General features: G+C 31.5%; 2 protein-coding genes and 2 long non-coding RNA genes across 4 annotated transcripts; 1 reads left to right on the top strand and 3 right to left on the bottom strand.

Moving 5' to 3' along the window:
• Nucleotides 1–2,039: 2,039 nt before the first annotated feature.
• Nucleotides 2,040–5,775, bottom strand: LOC110613829. Its single transcript, XM_021755174.2, has 5 exons — nt 5,424–5,775; nt 4,887–5,101; nt 4,669–4,806; nt 4,214–4,414; nt 2,040–2,327 (listed from the first exon to the last, which is right to left on the bottom strand). The coding sequence occupies exons 2-5, from the start codon at nt 5,070–5,072 to the stop codon at nt 2,307–2,309; spliced, it is 546 nt and encodes a 181-aa protein (XP_021610866.1). The 5' UTR covers nt 5,073–5,101; nt 5,424–5,775; the 3' UTR covers nt 2,040–2,306.
• Nucleotides 5,776–6,825: 1,050 nt separating this feature from the next.
• On the top strand, nt 6,826–10,038 carry LOC122723433. The gene is made up of 2 exons (XR_006350384.1): nt 6,826–8,128; nt 8,320–10,038. It is a non-coding gene; the product is annotated as an uncharacterized LOC122723433 (long non-coding RNA).
• A 2,940-nt stretch (nt 10,039–12,978) lies between these two features.
• On the bottom strand, nt 12,979–13,588 carry LOC110612697. Its single transcript, XR_006350385.1, has 3 exons — nt 13,492–13,588; nt 13,272–13,409; nt 12,979–13,017 (listed from the first exon to the last, which is right to left on the bottom strand). It is a non-coding gene; the product is annotated as an uncharacterized LOC110612697 (long non-coding RNA).
• Nucleotides 13,589–15,629: 2,041 nt separating this feature from the next.
• On the bottom strand, nt 15,630–21,875 carry LOC110613406. Its single transcript, XM_021754501.2, has 13 exons — nt 21,375–21,875; nt 20,281–20,430; nt 19,968–20,180; nt 19,794–19,883; nt 19,543–19,656; nt 18,743–19,012; nt 18,161–18,317; nt 17,971–18,048; nt 17,781–17,881; nt 17,499–17,669; nt 16,727–16,801; nt 16,352–16,459; nt 15,630–16,079 (listed from the first exon to the last, which is right to left on the bottom strand). Exons 1-13 carry the CDS (start codon nt 21,753–21,755, stop codon nt 15,741–15,743), a joined length of 2,247 nt encoding a protein of 748 aa, XP_021610193.1. The 5' UTR covers nt 21,756–21,875; the 3' UTR covers nt 15,630–15,740.
• Nucleotides 21,876–22,454: the final 579 nt, after the last annotated feature.

Below are 22,454 nucleotides of genomic sequence, written 5' to 3'. Positions count from 1 at the left end.
TCACGGACGTTCAATTGGAGAAAGAGCTGAATAATGGACCTGTTTTGGGGATTCTATCCGTAGACCCTGAATTTGAAAATTTAAAAAAAGGGGTAAGGCTTTATTATTTTAATTTTTTGTTTCAGCTTTATAAATCATTAGTATATTCATTATTTCTTTTTTGTTAGGAAATACACTCTGGCATTAATTCAGACCAAAACGAACGATTACATGCAGTTACTATCACTGGAGTGTTAACTGATAACGTAGGAAATGAATTTTGGGAGTTCCGAAACTCATGGGGCGATACGTGGTGTGAAAATGGTTGTGGAAGGATTAAAAAAGGATTGGAGAGGTCAATCTTTACGCAACTATGGTATCCCATGGTTAGTCTATATATTAATTATTAAATTTAATTTTCATTAAATTTTTACTTTATTAATTTTTCATAATTTTTAGTTTATTTTGCACCAAAAAAACAATTTTTTAATAATTTATGTTTTGTACTGTAGGATGTGAACTTGTTTAACCCATTTGAAAAAGTGGGGACGAGCAAAGGAAAAGTGGGGACGAGCAAAGGAGAGGCAGGGGGCAGTGGAGGGAGCACAGGGTGAAGAATTGAAAATGTATTTGAATATTAGTATGTTACTATTTTTTAATTACTGACAATTTTTGCTATTTGGTGACCATTTTAAATAAAGCTAGAAATAAATGCACCATATATACTTTTACAAATTAATGTCTAAAAATTACTGTTATAAGTACTTAAAATTTTACAACTAATGCTTTTAAATTGTCAAGTTAGCCTTATAAATATAAATAATTAGCACTCACAGACTTAGCTTGGTGGTAGGTGTATCCAAATAAATCTGAGAGATTTCAGGTTCGAATCCCCCACTCCTCATTTCAAATATATATATAAATAATTACTTTAAAAAATTATTTTATTAATTAAATAAAAGCAATATTGTTAAAGTTTAATTTTAACGAAATAATTATATCATAATTTTTATAAATGAGCAACTAAAATTTTTAAAATATTTGAATTCCAATAAATGGCTGATTTTTTTTAGATTACCATCTAAATTTATATCCAACAAAATGTAGTTGAAAAGTATAATAACTAAATTTTAAGAATTTGATCAATAAATAAACGAATTAATGAGAGACAAAAGAAAAAAAAGAACATTAACCACTAAGCAATTCAATTATTTCATTTAATAGAAACTGAGTACGTAAGGCCGTTTTTAAACTGTATAATTTTTAGCTTATTTTTTTGATCTATCATTTTTCATTCTTTCTTTTTCTTCTTTTTGTTTTTTTCTTTATTTTTATTTTTTTAGTTATTGAGTATTACAGACAAATACTTAAAGACTTTACATTATTTAATTATTGCTATTTAATTTACTTCTAAAAGTTCTTTTGAGTAAAATAATATTTTAAAGTCATTATTATTATTATTTAAAAATTTTATTTTCATATTTATGTGCTCCTAATTTTAATGTTAAAATTGTACATCGAACACCTTTTTTATTTTTTTGGGTCGACAGACAATAAATAAAAAAATTCTAAACGTAAGAGAGTTTAAATTTAATGTAAATAAATTAAAAATGCCAAAAGCCTACTGTATACTAAACTACAACTTTATATATTTTTATTAAATTACATAACAAAATCAAGTAAAAAATTTTATTATTCAACAAAAAATCAATCCTTTGTAAAACCTTTGTAAAACTTTTATGTTAATTAAAATATTAAATTTTAGGTATTTCAAATTAAAAAATATTTTATTATGAAAAAAATTATATTATTTTAAGTTAAAAATTTTTTAACTATTAACCAAAGTACATAGACCTCAAAAACCAAAAAAAGTTAATTGATTTTGTTTGACCTTTGAACAAAAGTAACTAAAAGGTTTTAGTTGCATTTTTTTTAAAAAATACAATCATTCAAGATGAGGAGCCACCCTTATCTAAAAGAGGTAGAACACCATATAATAAAAAAAAAAACTTCTACCTCAAGACAATAAAAATCAAACAAGGTCACTACGGATCCCATACTACCCCATAAACCAAAAATTCATTAATATCAAATCACAATCAAAGGTTTGATAATGAGTATTAATTGACATAAACCTTTAAACAATTCAGTAATATTCACGACATACTATACCATACCATACTATAGCATAGTATCGTAAAAAAGAACTAGAAGAAACCATATATGGAAAGTCCAGCTAACTACAAAAGTCAAACCTTCCTAGAGTTCTCGTAAAAGAAAGCATGCTTACAAAATGAAGAATCAAAACTCCACCCAGGGTTTGTCAACTAATTGCTGCAGCTCTCAGCCTAACAACAAAAGGGCAACAAATTAATATTTATCAAATATATTACTTAGAAAATAAGTGTACCAATTACACAAGCGATAAAACCATTAATTACTGTTAAAATGATTTTTAAAAATAAATTTGAATTCCACACACAAGGAATCATCAATCAATGTATTTTTAAATTATCCATCTATCTTCAAATCTGAAAAATAAATGTTCAGAAAAGGAATAACCCAGCAAATTTGCTTAGTACAGACTCGACAGATCGTTTAGTTTAGCCATTATTGTCATTCATCAGTACAGACTATGAAAGAGAGGTACACATAAAGTAATTGGTCTTGTTGCTTGCTGCAAGGACTACTCTGCCACGATAAATACACAATGCAAAAGGGAAACCAAAGAACAAAGAAAAATAGAGGATCATATTCGCATCAACCGGTGGTACATGGTTGATATGTTACATCATTCAATAATTTTTTTGGTTATATGACAAAATTCAATTTATTTCATACCTCAGTTGATACATTGATTACAATGTTATTACAATTTATTCAGTTTAATTTAACATTAACTACATTCACGAACTGCCATAAATCGTTCATTGAAATTATGAAAGTTTATGATCTATAGCATACATGATTATAAATTGCAATGACCGTAGTCTAAGTGCTAATTTTAAATGCATTTGTTATATTTATTTAGCTAAATCTGCTTCCAATATATGTTGTGGACAAGGTATTCAAATATATTTATGAAAATTCAAGACCAAAATTATGTTCGACTCTCTTATCAACTATTATTCCTCTTCAAATGAGCATGAATCGTGTAAAAATTAATGATTTGATTGACTGTTTTTGGTGCTTATTAATATTTTAACAAATTAAAAAAATTCAAGACTAAATTTATTTCATTATATCCAAAATTAAAACTTTTAAAACTAAATCCGTTTCATTATGTTTTGGTTGTTAAAACCAGACCAGCCGGTCAGATCAGTTAAACTGGAAACCGGACAAAGGTTTGGTTTCATTTATGGTATAAACCTTATCCTTGTATTTCTTAGAACCAGACAAAAAATATATATATATAAAAAAAAAAAGATTTTACTTTTGCTATACCAAGAATTCATCTTGTGAACTCATGCTGGGCAAACAACCTTAACCAATTAAATCACTTCAATTTACTGATATTTCTCTCCACTTAATATGCATATACTAGACACACGTACTAAACTATACCAATATAAAATGACTATGAACCACTAAGATGTAACTTGAAAACAAGAGAGATTGCAATTTAAATAATTAATGTTATTAACAATTCAATTTATTACTTCTGTTAAATTATTACCTTACTCTATTTTTTTATTTTTAATTTAGCATAAAAATTTGTGTTTATTGTTTATTAAATATGATAATAATTATTTTCATATAAAATTTTAATTTGAAACTTTTATCTCTTACATATAATTGAATATTAATATTTAAAGTATTAAATTATTTTCTGAAGACATTTAGATTTTAAAATTTAAGAAACTTTTTTTAATAATTATTTATAGAAATATATAAAAACATTATCTATAATAAAAAAATATTACAAGAAATTTTTTTACTATTTATTTAATAATAAAACGATTAAATCCCGGTTCAACCACAGTTGAACTTTAAACCCCCAACACTCAGACCTAACCAGTTCATTGATCGGACCGGGTTTAAAAACTATGACCTTTTTGTCAGTTTTTCCCACATGTTAAACAACCAATCACAAAATTTAAACGAAAAAAAAAAAAAGGTCTAGAAGCGATTTTCTATTTTTTTCAGATTCAGCGACAGAAATGCCAAAGTAAAACTGCCGTAAGAACTGAGCTGATTAGATGTATAGATGCAGAAATCTAAAACAACAAATTACCTCCTCTTTTTTTTCTTCTCTGAACCTGAAAAGCTCGACATTAGCATCAGCGTCAGAACGGGTAAATGGATCCCAAAAGACCCTAGTTTGATACTCTCTGGTTTCCTTCGTAGTCAAGTTTTTGGCTCTAAAAGTTATGTAATACAGAAAAGGTCTAAAACAGGTTGCTATAAGAATTTCATCGACTTCAAGATTTGCCCCCTGTATGATTGAAATGAATGTAATTAATACGGAATAGCTTAAAATAGAGAAATACAATAAAAAAATGTCTTTTGAGGCACAGAAAAACAGTTATAAAGATGGAATGCAGATGTGTAGACATTGTGATTTCTTAAACCCTCAGTTAGCAATAAGTTTAACTATTAATTTACACAGTAATTTCTAATCAACGGTAATAAATTGTACAATTATATAATATGTAATCAATAGCATAAAATATAAAGTATAAGCGTCACCTTTTCATTCTGTTTCCTAATAGCAAAGTCAAGGGCCTCTTTGACCTGTTCAGCATACACAGTATCCTTTTGGAGATGGATGCGTTGACCAAGACCAAGCCAATTCATTTTCACAGGCCAATAGTCGTATTCAAAACCCTGTACAGGGATTGCCAAAAAGTTGTAAGATAAAAAAAAGCTAATAAATACATTAAATGACTAGTAAATTAGTAAATTACATCGCTTTCTTTAAACTGCCTGTCGTATTTGTTTACCAACTCCTCTTGGTATTTATCCGGATCTTGGATTCCTTTCTTGTGGTCCTTATCTTCAGCCTGTTCGCTACCGGCAATTTTTGCTTCCTCAGCAGACCCTTCGTCATGGAAGCTATCCTCAATCTTTGGATGATGGACGTTGGAAGCCATGATGCAGAAAATGGTACAAAAGAGAGACCCTAGAAAAACATTCGGGAAAATAGATTAGGGTGTTATCATTTATAGCACGGAAGAGAGACGCTAGTAGGTAGGCTACCGGAACCCGAATCCGAACCCGAACATTAGCATTTCAATAAAATTCAGAATAGCATTTCAATCCCACAAAAACAACTCTAAATTCATTCAAAGTAGTGGTAAATTTTCAATAAATTTCATAATACAGCCCTCAGCACATTTACATTAATCTTGGCATTTCCATAAATTTCAGAAACCCACATCAATAGTTTTATCAAATCTTAGAAAGCAAACATCTGAAACCACAATATAACAATCCATACAAACCTGCAGTGAATGATGACGTGGCAAGGAGCAGCGGCGGCGTGATTGAAGAAAAGGAGCAGCGGAGAGGAGCACTGGACGGCAGAAGCGCTGGACAGCGGAAGCAGTGACGAGGACCAGAGGAAGCGGCGGAGAAACGCGAAGAGGCAACCAGGACCAGCGGACGCAGAAACGACGTCGGTAGCCTGAAGAGCAAAGGGATAATTGGCGGAAGGGAAGGCGGTATGCGCGCAGCTGCACCAGAGGGAGAGGTGGAAAAGCAGATGGGGGGAGGGGGCGGGCGGCAGTGTTGAGAGCTGAGGGAGAAATGCGAGGAGGACTTTAGGGTTTTTTTTAATGATAAAAGGATGAAAGGGGTTGGTTATTTAATTGGGAAAATTAATAAATAAATAAATAAATCTTTCAATTGAGAATAAATTTGCTATAAAGAGTAGACTTTCTAATTAGCCATTATTATAAAAAAAATAAAAATGTTAAGTTCTGCTATGCGGCATTAATTACTATATGAAAAATAATTTTAATTATTTTATAAATTATAAATAAATTTTTATTATTTTTAATTTTAAAATTATAAAATAAATTTTTAAAAATAATGTGAATTGCCGTTAAAAATTGAATTTATTATTATTAATATTATTATTATTGTTAAATATTATTACTCTTACATATTTTTACATTTATTTTATTTATAATAATATTAAAAATAATGTTAGAGAATAAAATAATAAATTAATAAACCTCTTATAAATTATAAAAAAATTATAAAATTAATTTTTTTAAAAATCAATCATCATATTTTTAATAAAATATATTCGCAATTTTAAATATTTTAAATTAATTTTAATTTTTTTATAAAAAATATATAGTGATTAATTCTAAAAAAAGTTAAAATTTAATTATTCTAGTTTTATTGGGTAAAATTTTATTTATCTAATTTGTGCCCGAATAATTATATAAATAAAAATTAATTGGATAAAAAATAATAATTATATAAATAAAAGTTATTATTTATAGCAAATTTTTATTTTTTAATTAGAATAATTACACTAATATACCTATTACCTAATTAATTAAATTATTCTTATATTTTATAAATTACATTAAAATATCACTATAATTTATTTTTATTAACTATGAAGAAAATCATTCAATTTAGCAATGACTCGTCCTCTTAAAATTTTATAATTTCATAATTATTCTTCTATCCACCACTCTTTTTCCTCAAACACCTCTCTCGCCCTCAGTCCATTGGCATCTCTTTTTTTTTTTTTTTTTTCAAAATTTACGCAATTCAACAGTTAAGGCATATGTTTATAAAACTCATCACAATGAATAGAAAGTTTATAGGAAGTCCTATCAATCCTAATAAAAAATTGGAATACAACCACGAAAACTTCAAATAATTTAAAAGAGATGTCATCGTTAATACTCCACAAAAAAAAAATTTAATTATACTTTCAAGTTTCTACATCATTTTATTCAGATTTTAAATTAATATTTAACAAAAAGATCTTTTGCTATTGTATCTTCAGTAGCTCAAGAGTAGCTAGTCAGTCAATCGCCGAAGTTTCTGTAGGATATGAAAAGTTTTTCGGCCATTAATATCAACCCGGATTTGAGCAGACAAAGGACGTATTTTGTCTGCTGAAAGCCGTATTCAAATAAAGCTGTCATCCCCTAACTTAGGGCGAGGTGAGGAATGAATGATTTTCATCGTCTGATAGGTGGGTAATTTTTTTTTAGGAATCATACACATTAATTTCAGCAAAATCTGAAACTGTTGTTTCAAAAAGTCAAATCTTAAGAATCATGCTTACACAGACGTCTAAACAACTTAAGTCGATTCAGATTCAGTTGAGCTCAAATACCAAAAAAACTGTATTTCTTTTTTGTTTTTTTTCCAGCAACAATACAATTCTATCAATACATGTATGTTTGTGTTTATATGAAATTATTAGCAGATCAGGTGCTTTTTTGTTTTTATGTATATGCCTTTTATGCTTGCTAGAAAATTGTGGGCTGTATTGCTTATTTGGTTTTATGTATATGAAATTTTTGTTAGATCCCTTATATATATATATGATCTAAGGTGGGTGGGAATCTCAAATTAGTTTAATCCTTAATGCCTTTCCTTTTACATAATACAGTTTTTAGTTTAATCTTTCTTTCTTTGGCTTAGAAGGCTAGTCTTGCTTATTCTGTCCACTTCTTCCCTTGAATCCCACATACAAATATAATTACCTAGCCAAGAGAATCCTCAATGATGTTTAGATTGAGTTTGAAAGTCTGCAAGGCTCTCTGAAGTTTGAACTGTTTCTTTAGGCACTTGGAGTTTACCACCTCCAACATCTGCACCACAAAGTTATTTTGAAGAGGTTTAAGACAAAAATTGTTGCATGAAATAATGAAAATGTTAAGAATTTTGTGTTTTATCTGAAAATTTGGTTTTAGTTGCTTGTTGCCCTGTTTATGTCTCAGACATTGTAGGTGTTGAAGCTTAGCAAACAATATTTTTCATTCTCATGTTTGATGCGTATCTGTAAAATTTCTCCTGGATATAGTCTTACTAGGTTCTGTCCATGATTTGCTGTTGAAATGATGCAGGAGCAGCAAACAGCAATAGAATCTATTAGTTTCAGGTCTTTTATCTCATATTACCAGAAAATTCAGATTAGAATCTGGTGCTCTCTTCTTGGTGTTTGATTATGGTATGTAATGTTATCAAACAACCCTTATTATCAGTTCATACAAATTCATTCTAGTCGTTAATTTACTGTATTCCCCTGGTCTTTCTGTTTACTCCTTCTGGTTGACAAATTGAGAGTTCCCACTTTCAGTAATTTGTTTTCCTTCCAATCCTAACCTGGTCACTTGCACCAGATCGTGTGTTTATGATAAGATCTCTGGAGTCATGGAATTATGCAACTGTTCTTGCTAGCATTGATTATATTTCTCCCTTTGCCAACAACATTGGGCTAAGTGGATCCTTCAACAATGCTTACATAGAACATTTGGAGTTTGTTAGTCTCTTTGAACTCTTATTGAGGTTCCTGGAGTTCGGAAGCTCCTACATTACACTTGATACAAGCCACTATGTCTGTGATGTAGTATAGTAATTGCTTGGTTGATCAACCAACACTCAACCCAAAAATTGTTTCATGTAAAGGATCTTGGGTTTTATATGTGAACACTCAATTTTCTTGCTTGCTGCCGATTTGTCTGACATTGATCCATTTTATGTGGTTGGCGTGGATTGTGGTTGTGGAAGCCTATGTATCAATATTTTTCACTCCCAAAGTTTTGATGCTCATCCGTAGAGTTTCTCCTGGAATTAAACTTACTAGTTCTTTTCATCCAAAGCGTGGAGGTGATACAGGAGCACAAACAGCAACAGAATAGGTTCAACTTCAGGTCCTGTATAGAGATTATTCATGTAACTTGAAAATTCAGGTAGAATGCAGGGCTCTCTTCCTGGTGTTTATATCTGGTTCTTAAACATTCTTTATGATCTGATCATGATTCAGGTATAGCCATTCACTTCATTCATTTCTCTAGTCTTGCTGTCTAGGCCTTCTGGTTAACCAATTGAGCGTTCCCACGCTCTAACCTCAGTATTTTATTTTTTTCTCCAACCTAACCTGCCCATAATTCCAACACTATATCCTCTACTGTGCTTGGGATGACATATGATCTTTGAAGTGGCAGAATTATGCAACTCTTCTTGCTAGCATTGCTTATACTCCTTTTTCCCAATAACGTTTGGTTAAATGGATCCCTTAACAATGCTTACAATGAACATTTGGAGTTTGTTAGTCTCTTTGAACTCTTTTGAAGTTCCTGGAGTTCAGAAGCTACTACACTGCACGCGATACGAGCCACTTCTTTGGTGACCTATAGATTGCTCCCTCTCTATTTTCCTCTCAAGATTGTCTTTGCTGGTCATCAAGTAAGTGGTAGAGGAAGGCCCTTTTTGTTGTTCTTTGGATAATTGGGTCCTGGCTTTATTTATGTAATTCCAAGTAACGATCTATAGATTATTATAATTATCTGTTTTGTCATTAGTGATTTTGGACAATTCATGAGTTGAAAGGTAGGACAAGTTGCCAGTCCTGTGCAACACTAATCACCCTGCTTTGTTTTATTGCCTTTGATTGATGATTCTGAATCACTTTTTCTTCCTTTTCTCTATAACATGCTACAGTTCCCTTATTCTGGTTAGGGGCCAAAGTACATGAATAAGTACAAACTCTGTTTTACTAATTTTATTTGATTGCATTTTAATCCATTTCGTAACTATTTCAGGCTGTTGTTAGTTGAAACCTAGGGTCTATGAAATTCATGTAAACTTCATTTAACTTTATTTAGTTTCTTATGCAATTGCAGCAACCGTGGCTTGAACGCAAGATCTCTACCGGCATCCTATACCCCCTACCACCTGCAGTAGGCTTTGCTAATTTACTTTTTAACCCTTTTTGTCACCATATGCAGGTAACTGTTAAGTGAAAGCTAAGCGCTTTATCTGCTGGCCTATTGTATGAAGCTTAAGGATCAAGACTTGATGTTCTCAATTCAGCCCTGAATGAATGTTATCACTCTGCTGTAGATCATTTTCTTTTAGGTGGTAACCAATTGGGACTGGTTACAATTGAGTTCAGTTATGTGTTTCTTTTTGCCCTGAAGATTTTGATAATTCATCAGTAGTTTCTTATTCATTACTTTTCCAGTATTATGAGGAATTTTGTTTTCAAAGAACTGTGATGCCTTGGTTCAAGAAATTTAATATAGGACCATCTTTTAAACTGTTCCTTTGTGGTAATAAACTCTATGCGTATGTGATCAAGCATAATTTAGCCACATTTTTATTATATTTATTACTGATTAATTACATATTTTTCTAGCTTAATTTATGTTTTTGTTATGTTTTTGTAGAAAAAGAAGAAAATAGAAAGTTGGAGAAAAAGTGAAGAAAAAGCTGGAAAAGTGATTGGGTCAAAGTGATTTGGCCAAATCACTGCCCAGATCAAGCTGAAGCAGAAACCTGGAAGCAACAGGCAGAAGTAATTTGGACAAGCGATCTGCCCAAATCACCGCCCAAATCACTCGCAGAGACAGAAAGCTAAAAACTGGACTGACTCACGGAAAAGCCCAAATCACTGCCCCAATCACACTGATAGCAGAAACAGACAGCAGAGGCGGGAAAAGTGCAGGGAATCGAAATTCAAATTTTGAGAATCCCAAATCCAACTCAATCACTGCCAACATAATTCCAAGAGCCACGAAAGAGTTTCTCACCTAAGGAATTCCATTTGCAATTAAATTCAACATCAAAAGAGGAATAAAAAACCAAATCAAAAAGGGATTTCAAAACCCTAGATGGATGGGATTCTTCAGCTATAAAAGAGCAGCCTCCAAACCAGCAAAGGGACATCATCTCAGCATCCTCTCCTCTTCGGGAATTCTGCAGAAATATAGCAGAACTTACTTTCTTCTTTTCTTCTCTTCTTTTGTGTATTTTTGTCCACCATGAGTGGCTAAAACAATTCCTTTCTAGTTAAAGTTGGAAATTTCAGATTTGTGATGAATTGGGAGATTTAAAACTCCATTGCTAAACTCTTATTTGCTTTCAATATTTATGCAATTTGATCTTCTCTATAATTATTACTTTGCTTTTAGAATCAATAAGAGCCCATTGCTTTTAAATTGCTTGAGTAATAATTTGTTTGAATAATTTAGGTCCGTAATTGCTTAGATTATTTAAGCACAAATATAATCAGTTGCATAATCTAGACTTCACCACGCGGTTGGCAAGGATAGAATTGGGTTCCTCTAAGTCTTAATGCAGTCAACAGTTGTTCGATGCTAAATGCCCCAAGGACGTTCCTTGGCAACTAGTTGATTAGTGTTTGATTAGCGAACGTTTCCTAATCCAACTAGAACTAAGGAGGAATTTGGTTGTGAGAAGCGTCTTCCACAACCAAAACTAATTTATTGGAATAAAATAGGAGTCTTAAATAATCAATGATCAATTCTAAACAAACTGATCCATATTTCAACTAGAATCCTTCTCCCATTGAAATTCTCATTAATTTGAATTATTGCCTTCTCTTGCTTTTTAATATTTAATTCATCAAAACAAACCCCATCTTTTATTTATTTGCTATTTATTTACCTAGTCATTATTAGAAAAATATTTGGTGTCAAGTCCCTGTGGTTCGACCCTATTGCCACTATCTGCAAGTTAATTGTTGATTGTTTAATAGGTTTATTTTTGACGGCTTCGACAACCGCTATCACTATGATATTGATTCTTCATCATCTTTATTGTTTCCTACTTTCAAGCCTCTCTATGGTGTCCTGTCATTTTATTGGAGAGGAGATTCAAGGTATGTGAATAGTGTGCCAACTTTGATTGGTTGATTAAATGTATTTATGCTCAATCCCCTTTGTTGTCGAGCGCAGGTTATCTTATCATTAACTGAAAGCTGAGAGTTGTTAGTGCAAAGGATAGAGACTTGACAGTTGAATCTTCACATCAGCTTCTCAATGAATATATTCATTTTGCTGCAAGGATTTACTTCTTAGGCAGGTATGAGGCCCTTCGGGGTGTTATTGTAATTCAGGTAGAGAATGTGCTTGGCGTCCCAATTCCGAAGGCTAACTCGGCCCATTAGGCGCACAACCTGATCGTAGTCGGGATCCAACTATTCAAGCTGGAAAAGGATGGTTTAGCCTCTGCTGCTGGTGACTACCGGCATATTACAGAGGTTGCAACATCTCTAAATTGTGGGTTTTCCTTATTTAGCTGTGCCCAAAAACTACTTATGATGTTAAATGGTAGGCATGAATTCACAGTAATGACAATTTTGATGGTATTTGATATCCTGGTTCTTTTGGGTAGAGTTTTCAAGCCAAGTTTGTGGTGTATTTTTATAATTGTATGCAAATATACTTCATAACTTCATTATATCAAGGCAGTGGCACCAAAATACAATAACTGGGAAAGCCCAAAGAGAGGACGTGAAATCCAGCCAAGGGGACTAGGTAAATTAAGCATAGACTTAAGACACCTACTATGCAACTTGATTTTGCGGAGTATGATGTTGGATTATTGTTATTCTTGTGAGTACATTAATCAAACAACTCACTGAACATCTACTCAGCTGTTATGGATGGTGAAGTCCAGACGGTATTACAGCAAGTATTTCAGTGGGAGTCGTCGTCGTTGTTTCTTCTCAATTCAATCATATACACATTTTTAAAATCATGAATATAAATTTTAGATTCGTAAATTTCACTTTTAAATTTATGAATTCAGCGGTAAATTTGCGCAACATTAATAAAAATGTAACACATGTTTTGATAAATAAAAAAATTTTGCACTTCTGTTAAGTACATATGAGATTAATGAAATAAGGTGATATATTAAATTAATGTAAATTTTAATTTAAACTTAATAATAACTAAATAAAATTAACTATTATCCTATAATATCTCTAACCCCATGCCAAACTTACACTCGATGAGTAGGGCAATTTTAATACAGAAAAGGTCTAAAACAGGTTGCTATAAGAATTTTATCGACTTCAAGATTTGCCTCCTGTATGATTGAAATAAATGTAATTAATACGGAATAGCTTAAAATAGAAAAATACAATAAAAAAATGTCTTTTGAGGCACAGAAAAACAGTTATAAAGATGGAATGCAGATGTGTAGACATTGTGATTTCTTAAACCCTCAGTTAGCAATAAGTTTAACTATTAATTTATACAGTAATTTCTAATCAACGGTAATAAATTGTACAATTATATAATATGTAAGCAATAGCATAAAATATAAAGTATAAGCGTCACCTTTTCATTCTGTTTCCTAATAGCAAAGTCAAGGGCCTCTTTGACCTGTTCAGCATACACAGTATCCTTTTCGAGATGGACGCGTTGACCAAGACCAAGCCAATTCATTGTCACCGGCCAATAGTCGTATTCAAAACCCTGTACAGGGATTGCCAAAAAGTTGTAAGATAAAAAAAAAAGCTAATAAATACATTAAATGACTAGTAAATTAGTAAATTACATCGCTTTCTTTAAACTGCCTGTCGTATTTGTTTACCAACTCCTCTTGGTATTTATCCGGATCTTGGATTCCTTTCTTGTGGTCCTTATCTTCATCCTGTTCACTACCCGCAATTTTTGTTTCCTCAGCAGACCCTTGGTAATGGAAGCTATCTTCAATCTTTGGATGATGGACGTTGGAAGCCATGATGCAGAAAATGGTACAAAAGAGAGACCCTAGAAAAACAATCGGGAAAATAGATTAGGGTGTTATCTAGAGATGTAAATGGGTAGATTGAGAGTATCCAAACCCAATCCGATTATATGTAAAATTCTCAAACCCGCCCCAAACTCATTTAGTATACAAATCTGTTTAACAATATCAACACAATATTATCCACATAATATCCAAACCAGACCGAATCTGATTTTTTTAATGACAAAAAATTTAAAAATTTAAATATTATAACCCAAATAACAAACTTGAATTAGGAATATAATAGTATTAACATATATTTTTCTTAAACGGCATGGAATCTGATACTATTAACATACTTTAATATATTTTTCTTAATCGGCATGGAATATGATAATATTAACATATTTTAACAGGCAACTAAAAAATCTTGATTATCATATTAAGAGCAACCAAATAGTAAATAATCATATTAATAATCAGGTAATCAGATTAATAGTCCATAAATTATAAAAAATTTTAATAGCAATTTTTAGTCCATAAATCAGATTAGTAGTCCATAAATTCTAAAAATCAAACAGTGTTACATTAATAAAATAGCAAATAATCAGAATTTTTAACATATCCAAATAATTAGATTAATAGTACATAAATTCTAAAAATTTTTAATAGCAATTACAAATTCTTTAACAATATGCATATAAAAAATCTTGATTATCAAAAAATTTGATTGCAAACCTGATATTTTAATAATTATCCCCAAAACTAATCCTTTAAAATTTCTTAAAATTGCCTCCCAACGTTCCCTCTCAAAACTCATGCTTGAATTCTCTCATTGGGTGGAGTGGGACCGTGGGAGTTTAGAGTACAGAATATATTATGAAAGATAATATAACATTTACCAATTCAATTATATTAAATAAATTTTATTAAGCCTTGTAAAAATAATTACAATCCTTTTACGAGGAGAGAATAATTTATTTATTAACTTCATAATATATTTATATGTAATATGCATTGAGAAACAAAAGTTTATTAATTTGAACAATAATTTAGTAATATAGCAATATAAATAGAAGATGTATTAAAAATTATAATATAAAATTTATTATTTAATTATATTAATTAAATTTTCTGAAAAAATATGAGTGTAAGGTATATCTCTGTGAAAAATCCAATATGAACGGAATACTTAAAAAAAAAAAACAAAGCTCTAAAACTCGTAGTTTTAAGATTTTAATATTCACTTTTTCCTTCATATATAAAGGTTTAATTAAAATATTTTTCCTACGTCAACTTTGGAGATAAAATTTTGACACAATCAAACAAATTTGAATGGATAGAATATGAGTATCATTAGAAATTAAACAGGTTAGCTCTCATTTTTCAAACATAACACGAGAGTTTGGTTATGCCAATATTTCTTATTTAATAATCAGCTATATAAATCACAAAATTTTAAAAAATAAAAATGCTAATAAATTTTAGAAAAATTTATTATTTAATTTTTATTAAAAAATTTATTAATTGATATTTTTATTTTAAAAAATATATTACAACCTCATATTATTTTAAAAAATATATTTTAAAATTAATTAGTTATTTTATTAATTTTAATGGTTAAAAATTAAAAAAATACCTAAAATATCCTAAAAAAAATTAATTTATATACGTTTTACAAATTTAAAGGACCAATTAACAAATTTTTTCAAATTATATAAATTAAATAATAAAACACTCGATAATTAAAATTAATTGAGAGATTAACTAATAAAATTTTTAAAACTTATAATTATATTTTTTTAAATTAATGAATAAACTAATAAATTTTATCATAATATAAAGATTACATAATAATTTTTTCTAAACTTTAATGTAATAATATCAAAATAATATATAATGTCATGAAATATTGAGTTCGAATAATTGGCAGAATTCAAATACTTAAATACCAACACCACGAATTCTGCAAACACCACCACATACGTCTATCATTTGTTCGACGGTCATTTACATTTTACATTGTACTTCTTGCAACATCATATATATGTTCATAAACTATTTTAAAGTCACAATTACATGCACTCACAAAGCTCATAGCAACAGTTGAGGCATTCAAAACAAGCGAGGGCAGCACAGAGTTGCGAGAGGACAATATAGCACTGTCCATTCACGTGTGAACAAGCTTGGATGAAGCATCCGCAACAGCAACGGTCAAGCAGCCTACTGCAACAAGTGGAAGCAGCCTGAACCAGCATTTCTGCTCCTTCAGGTGACTTTATTTGCTCTGTTCCTGGAGGAATGTTTGCTGCTGTTGCACTCAAATTGCCAAAGCCAACACCTAGACTCCCCAAAAATATGGTACTCTGCCTTTCTGAATTCACTTGTCTAAGCGAGTTAATTTTGTTGAATACCTGATTATGTAGAGCAGAGATTGAGGATGATAATTGAAATGGTACTCCCCAATATAGCAGAGATTGAGGATGATAATTGAAATGGACGGATGGTAATTTCAGAACAAAATAAGCAACATCCATGAATTGTTGCACATTTTATTACTTCTCATGCATATTGCCAGTGTCGTGCTTTAGCAGAGTACAATGACGAGGATTAAGATGGAAAAAATAATAATAAAAGACGTTCTTGCTATTAATTGGGTAAAGTTAGAAGTTAGGCAAAGACATACCTCCTGCATCAACATTGTTTCTGGTTCTTTCTCCCCTTTATCAGTCTGATGCAAAATCATATGGTTATATTCAGATAGAACCCCAGTTTGTAAGCTCACTTTTGCAACCTAAAACAGAACAAAGTGTGTTATTTATTTATTAATGATTATCTTCATGAACATCATGTCAAACTAACCACTGAACTCTGTACCAAACACAAAACTCTATCCCAATCTTGCCTATTAGTCCTTACAAATGTAAGTCTTATATTTTTCATTCCCTCATTGTAGCTTAAAGAAACCTACATTCTATTCAAACTAAATATTGTAATAAATGATATAATTAAATTATATTGACTTGGATTTATTGAAATCCAAGACAGTTCAGTAATCAACCTTCTGCTGAAGGTCTTTGCTGCCCGACATCCATGCATTAGTTGTGAGAACATCAATTTGTCTTCTAGCAAGTACCTTCAGAGTGCAGAGAAAAAGAATAATTAGAGAACAGCATATTAGCATATTTTTTCCTCATCTCAACCAAACAACTACAGTAATCTACAGTGAATTAGATGATCCTCCTCTCGTGATTCATGAAGACGGAGCAACACAGCAACAGTTTTGAGCTAGTGGCAATGACTCCATCCTGAAGGATGGACAGAATATCATGCTTGAAAACTCAAAACAGATTCAATTCTGGAGACAATTAAAGAGCTCTAAACAATAAACATGTCAGACAGCAATATTCCTGTTTGAGCCATTCAATACCAAGCATGCATGTTGCAAGCAAACAAAGCAAGTGCCAACTGAAGTATCTAATATCGCTGAGTGGAAGAGCGTGAACTTTGAAGAAGGAACTCTATACACAACATAAAGTAGTGGGCACATAAAATAACGAATGGAAATCTCAGGCATTTGTGCAACAAAAAATGGAACATAAAAATTTTAAATGTGGTCAAACCTAAATAAAGTAACTTCTTGCTAGAAGCTGGGAATTGAAAAACAGGTCTTCTCCTTAAGAAAACATAAAAGCCTCTTGCTTTGTTTGATATAAGAAACCAAATATTAACATCAAATTGCAGTGACAGTAATACTAAATTTTATAAACCTATCCTTACAAATTGGCGATTGTTGAATACATATATAAGACAACGCCCAGAATAAACATTACTTTGTCAAGTTGAACATCCTTGGCCCTTTGCGTTTTTAGTTCTATTGTGAAATTTCTCATATCTGCCAAACTGCCATTAATTTTTACAGAATCCGGAAAGTTGCCAGTATATCTGCCTGATACAACTAATGGGCTTCCACATGAGAGGTCTGGTATTCTAAATGGTAGCAACTGCAAGGAACTCAGGAGAAAGACAGAAAGTCAGGTTCTGAGGTACAGCAAGAAATCAAAAGTGGAGTGGCAGAATGACCATAGAGAAGATGGGCATAATGAATAGTGTACCTCAAGTGAATCAAGATGATCCAAAGCACCTATGGTAATATTGGTTAGGATAATTGATGATGCAGTTGTAAACAATCGCTGCATTTGAAAATCAATTGAATCTGGAAATAAAATGAATATGATGCTTTAACTTCAGAAGGTAAGTAAACACACTTATTGCACTAAAACTCTGTCGACACATAAAAACAACCTGCATCATAAGCACTATCAAAATAGCCCCTTCCGATTTGTGCTAGCATTTGCAAGAAATAGTGGTTACAATATATTCCTGAAAAAGGTTCACATGAAACAATTTGTTAAAAATGCTAGAAAGGGAACCCTGAGTGATCCAAGAATGGATTGTACGAGCATGCTTCGATGTATTAGCATGAAATCCTTACCGATGCCAAATGTACATAACCGAGGAGAAATTGACCCTCTATTCCTAAGAGATTCTTTCACAAAATTGCAAATATCCCTTTCATCCTCAACAGACCCATCAGTTATGAGGAAAATAAGAGGAATTGAATCAGTAGTTTCAGCCAACAGATTCATAGCCTAAAACAAAGCATAAAACAATATAAGAAACAACAATATATCTCATTTACCTGAGCCAAAGTGAAATTTACGGAACGTAAAAAAAATTTAAATGGAAAAAATAGTAATTATCAATCAAGCATTACATGAAAATTAGGCACTATGGAATTTTTACACAAAAAAGAAAACGGGGAAGGGGGGAAAAGGTGATTGAAAGCAAAAGCAGGAAGATGTAACCACCGTATGTAGCCATTTCTATTTTTTTTTTTTTCACAACATATAGTTTATTGTGGAGATAGATGACACAGTAAACAATATAGAACTAACTAGTTGTTTGCGGTGATGAGTTGAGTTCGTTAAAAAATAGAATGGTAAATATATATAAGCCAAAACCAACACATGACAAAAATTTTCAGACTAAAAACATCTTAACGTTTTATATTCACCTGTTTCAGAGGAAGCAAAATGTTTGTGCCACCACCCGTGGTTAAATTATCACTAAGCCACTGGGAAGCTTTTGATATTGCTCCCTGTGTTACCGGCTCTAATATTGACGAAAATAAATAGGTCTCCCCATTGAAAGCAATAATGTTGAAAGAATCTTCAGAATTGAGTTTAGAAAGTGATGATATTAGTGCACTCTTTGCATTCTCAAAGGGAGCCCCTTTCATGCTTCCACTTATATCAATTATAAAGATCACATCCTTCTTGAAAGCCTGCAGATTCAGAGAAGGGAGCAGGGAGGGATAAGACTGGACTCTATAAATTTAACCATAAGCCAACATAGAAAACAAAAAAAGGAACCTTTTATTTGAAGGCGAGGATATTTTGGTCTCTGAACGCTCAAGGGAGCCAAACTCAAAACCAAAACTAGGATTGCCTTAAAGCGATTGACTCAATAACCTTCCTCCTAGTTGTTGTTGTTGCTGCTATTTTTTTATTATTATTTTTTACTATTTTTTTATACTTGCAACTTTAGATATCTCCTTGTCCACTTTGTAGCTCCCAAAGTTCTTGGTGACTATCCTATTCCACTTAATTTGTGCTCCAAAAACTTCATGTTCTGGTTTGATTGATTACATTCACATACGGTTCTATTTCTACACTATATTCTTTTCTTGAATAAGATCATCCTTTCCAGAATTAATATATCACTTTTCAATTATTCTAATAATTATGATTTTGATTTCCTTAATAAAATGCACTTTGGAAACAAATAATAGAGTAGCAGAGAAATTGGACAAACCTTCATCCTCTGGTCGTTTCCAGGGAAAAGATAGAGGCAGAACATCTGTCTTTCGTCAAAATCTCGCAGAAGTGGAGACTGTAAGAACACACTACCAAATAAATCCTTCGAGACCTGTATATACAGCAGCCAACCACAGTAGCTATTAAATGGATCTCTTTATACATGGTGCATTACCCTATGACCATGGAGAAGCTATAGAGAAAATTGGTCTTCTTAAAAGATAGTCAACGGTTAATTCAGGGACTTACCAAATATGAAAAATTAAAGTCAGTACTCGACCAAGTTGGTACTTCTCCTTCATATAAGAAACCCATTTTACCAACCTCACGCCTTAGCTCCTAGGAAAGACGATAATACTGGTGTCATTTTCTTTGTATTTCAGAAGCTGATTGAAAGCTTGAATAACTATGAGGAGGACATACCTTTAGAGCATGGCTAGTACTCTTGCATAAAATTTCTTTCCCAAAGCCAGAATTCACATTTAACATTATTTTTTCTCTCTTGGAAATTTTCTTGTCAACTGGATTGACAAATGCTGGAAAACTAAATGGGACATTGAGGCAGAATTGACCCTCACTATATGCTAACTTCTGAGACCAAGTCACTTTAACTGAAATTATTATCCCTCCACCAACCTAAAAGGTAAATAACACATAAATATATTGGAGAAAACAATATCAAAAGGGAAACCAAATGACACTAACACAAATAACCGTCATATGAGCTAAGTATCACCTGTGGGATTTTGAATGTATAAATATTGCCTTTCAAATAACGTCCATCTCCTCCTTTATTTACTTTTTCCTTATCTTCCGTTTCTTCTGCGATCAGTTGACTATGATATGATCTCCCAATAATGTCAACCTCAAGACCTAGAATTGAACCCTGTTAGCCAAATCATGCTTTTCTTGAGAACTTAAAAGAAGAAGTTACTAAAAACAATTAGCAAAATTAAGTAACTAAAAGGTCTTATTACAAGCAGGCACCAGCCAACCAGAAAACACTGAAAGATACGATGAATTTCATAATCACGTTTCCATTATATTATACAAATATTATTTACAAGAAAGACCTGCAAAGTAATTTCAGGCCTGCACTTCCTCTAGCTGGAAGAACAAATTTAGCAGAGGGGAAAAGAATTACTACCTCAGCATAAAATATATATATTAAATATTACGTGTGTATTTTAAATAGTACTAATTAGTATATGACAAAAAATAATATTAAATAATATATGATATATTAACTGGACCCTTTACCCAGAGATTAGCCAGCAATTGACTAATATGCGTTAATAGTAACAAATATTTTACTGTATACTGTTATAAAAAAGTTATCCTTCATTTATCTGTTACAAAATAAATAAATAAATCCTGCATCACACGTCAACTGTGGCGTACAATAAGGTAGATGTCGCGTCTTTTCCAATTATCTACCAAATTAATTCATAAACAGAGATTAGCTAACAGCAACTCTCAAATCATGTCTGTGGCATTGAATTGTCAATTGCCACTCAGTTTCGACTCTATCACTTACTACCAAAAAAATAATCAGTTATCCAATCTTACGTTTGCACCATCCACGAGTCCTACAATTAACCACAAACTGAAGCTTAACACCTTTTTTGTTTTAATTATTCAAAAAAAGTAAGAGAGTTTGAAGCTCTTCCTTCCGTACTTCTGCGCTAGAAAAATGCAGAAGATAAACAATTACATAAGTAGCACTTCCAACCAGTAATAATAATCTAAAAATTGATTATACACATTAAAGAAAAATAAAAAGGACTAATATAGGTGTTTTTTTTTTTCCAAAGTGTATATTGCAACTACCTGGTCTCCCATGGGAATGACGATCCGGCAATCGCACTTCCTACTCGTCTTGATGCAATGCACGCGCCACTTCCCGCTAAAACTAACGCTTGCATGATCTAAACAACAGTCAACTTCCATGGCTGCTCCGTGCATGTGCAAAGGTATTAACGCCGGCGGATCGCACCTCCCGTGCACATATGGCTGATAGCTCGGCACGTCCGGATTATCGACTACATCTGGCTCAGGCACCACTGCATACACCATCACCGCCTTCGGTAATAAGCTCTCCGATGACTTCGACATTCCCGGCTCCGGCGCCGGAGGCAATTCTTTCCCATAGTAAATTCTCTTAGAGAGCTTCAAACCGTAGTCTACGCAGGTCTCCAAGTGGTCGGCCATGTCGCCTGACCTTTTCTAGAGAGAAAATTTACTGGCGATAAGGATGCGGACAAAATCGGTAGACTATAGCAGAGAGACAGAGAGAGAGAGAGAGAGAGATGAAAATTAATAGTTTAAAGTGCTTATAGTGTATTTATAGTGCAGTCATTATGAAATGCATGTGGCTTGATGTCGTTTCCAAATGGCCGGTGAAGGCGAAAGGTAAAGGAGGGGTTGCCGGGTTGGTATGCCTTTTTGGAAATTAATATTTAAAATGTTCGCCAATAATTAACTGACACATTTAAATTATTAACAGATTTTATTATTTTCTCAGATTGACAAAATTATTAAATGATCTAAAAATACAATCTCCTCAAGATGAGGTGATATATTGGTCATTGGTGATAATAAAATATATAAATAATTATATAAAAATCAAAATTTAATAAATTTAATCTAAAACTAGTTTATCCTATGTATTTAAAAAAAATATTATTTAACTTTTATTATAAAAAAAATTAATTAATTTTTTAATTTTAAAAAATATATTAAAATACTTTTTATATTTTAAAAATTTTATTAATTAATCTTTCCATTAAATTTAATGGTTAAAAATTATAAAATAAATTTATAATATTTTAATATAAAAAAATTAATTTAAAAAAATAAAAATTAATTAATAAATTATTGCTAAAATATATGAATTAAACAATAAAATAT

The sequence above is a fragment of the Manihot esculenta genome, chromosome 4, assembly GCF_001659605.2.
Source record: "Manihot esculenta cultivar AM560-2 chromosome 4, M.esculenta_v8, whole genome shotgun sequence".
NCBI classification, from domain to species: Eukaryota; Viridiplantae; Streptophyta; class Magnoliopsida; order Malpighiales; family Euphorbiaceae; genus Manihot; species Manihot esculenta.
The sequence above is the reverse complement of the archived record's forward strand: the minus strand, read 5'-3'. Positions and strand labels throughout refer to the sequence as shown.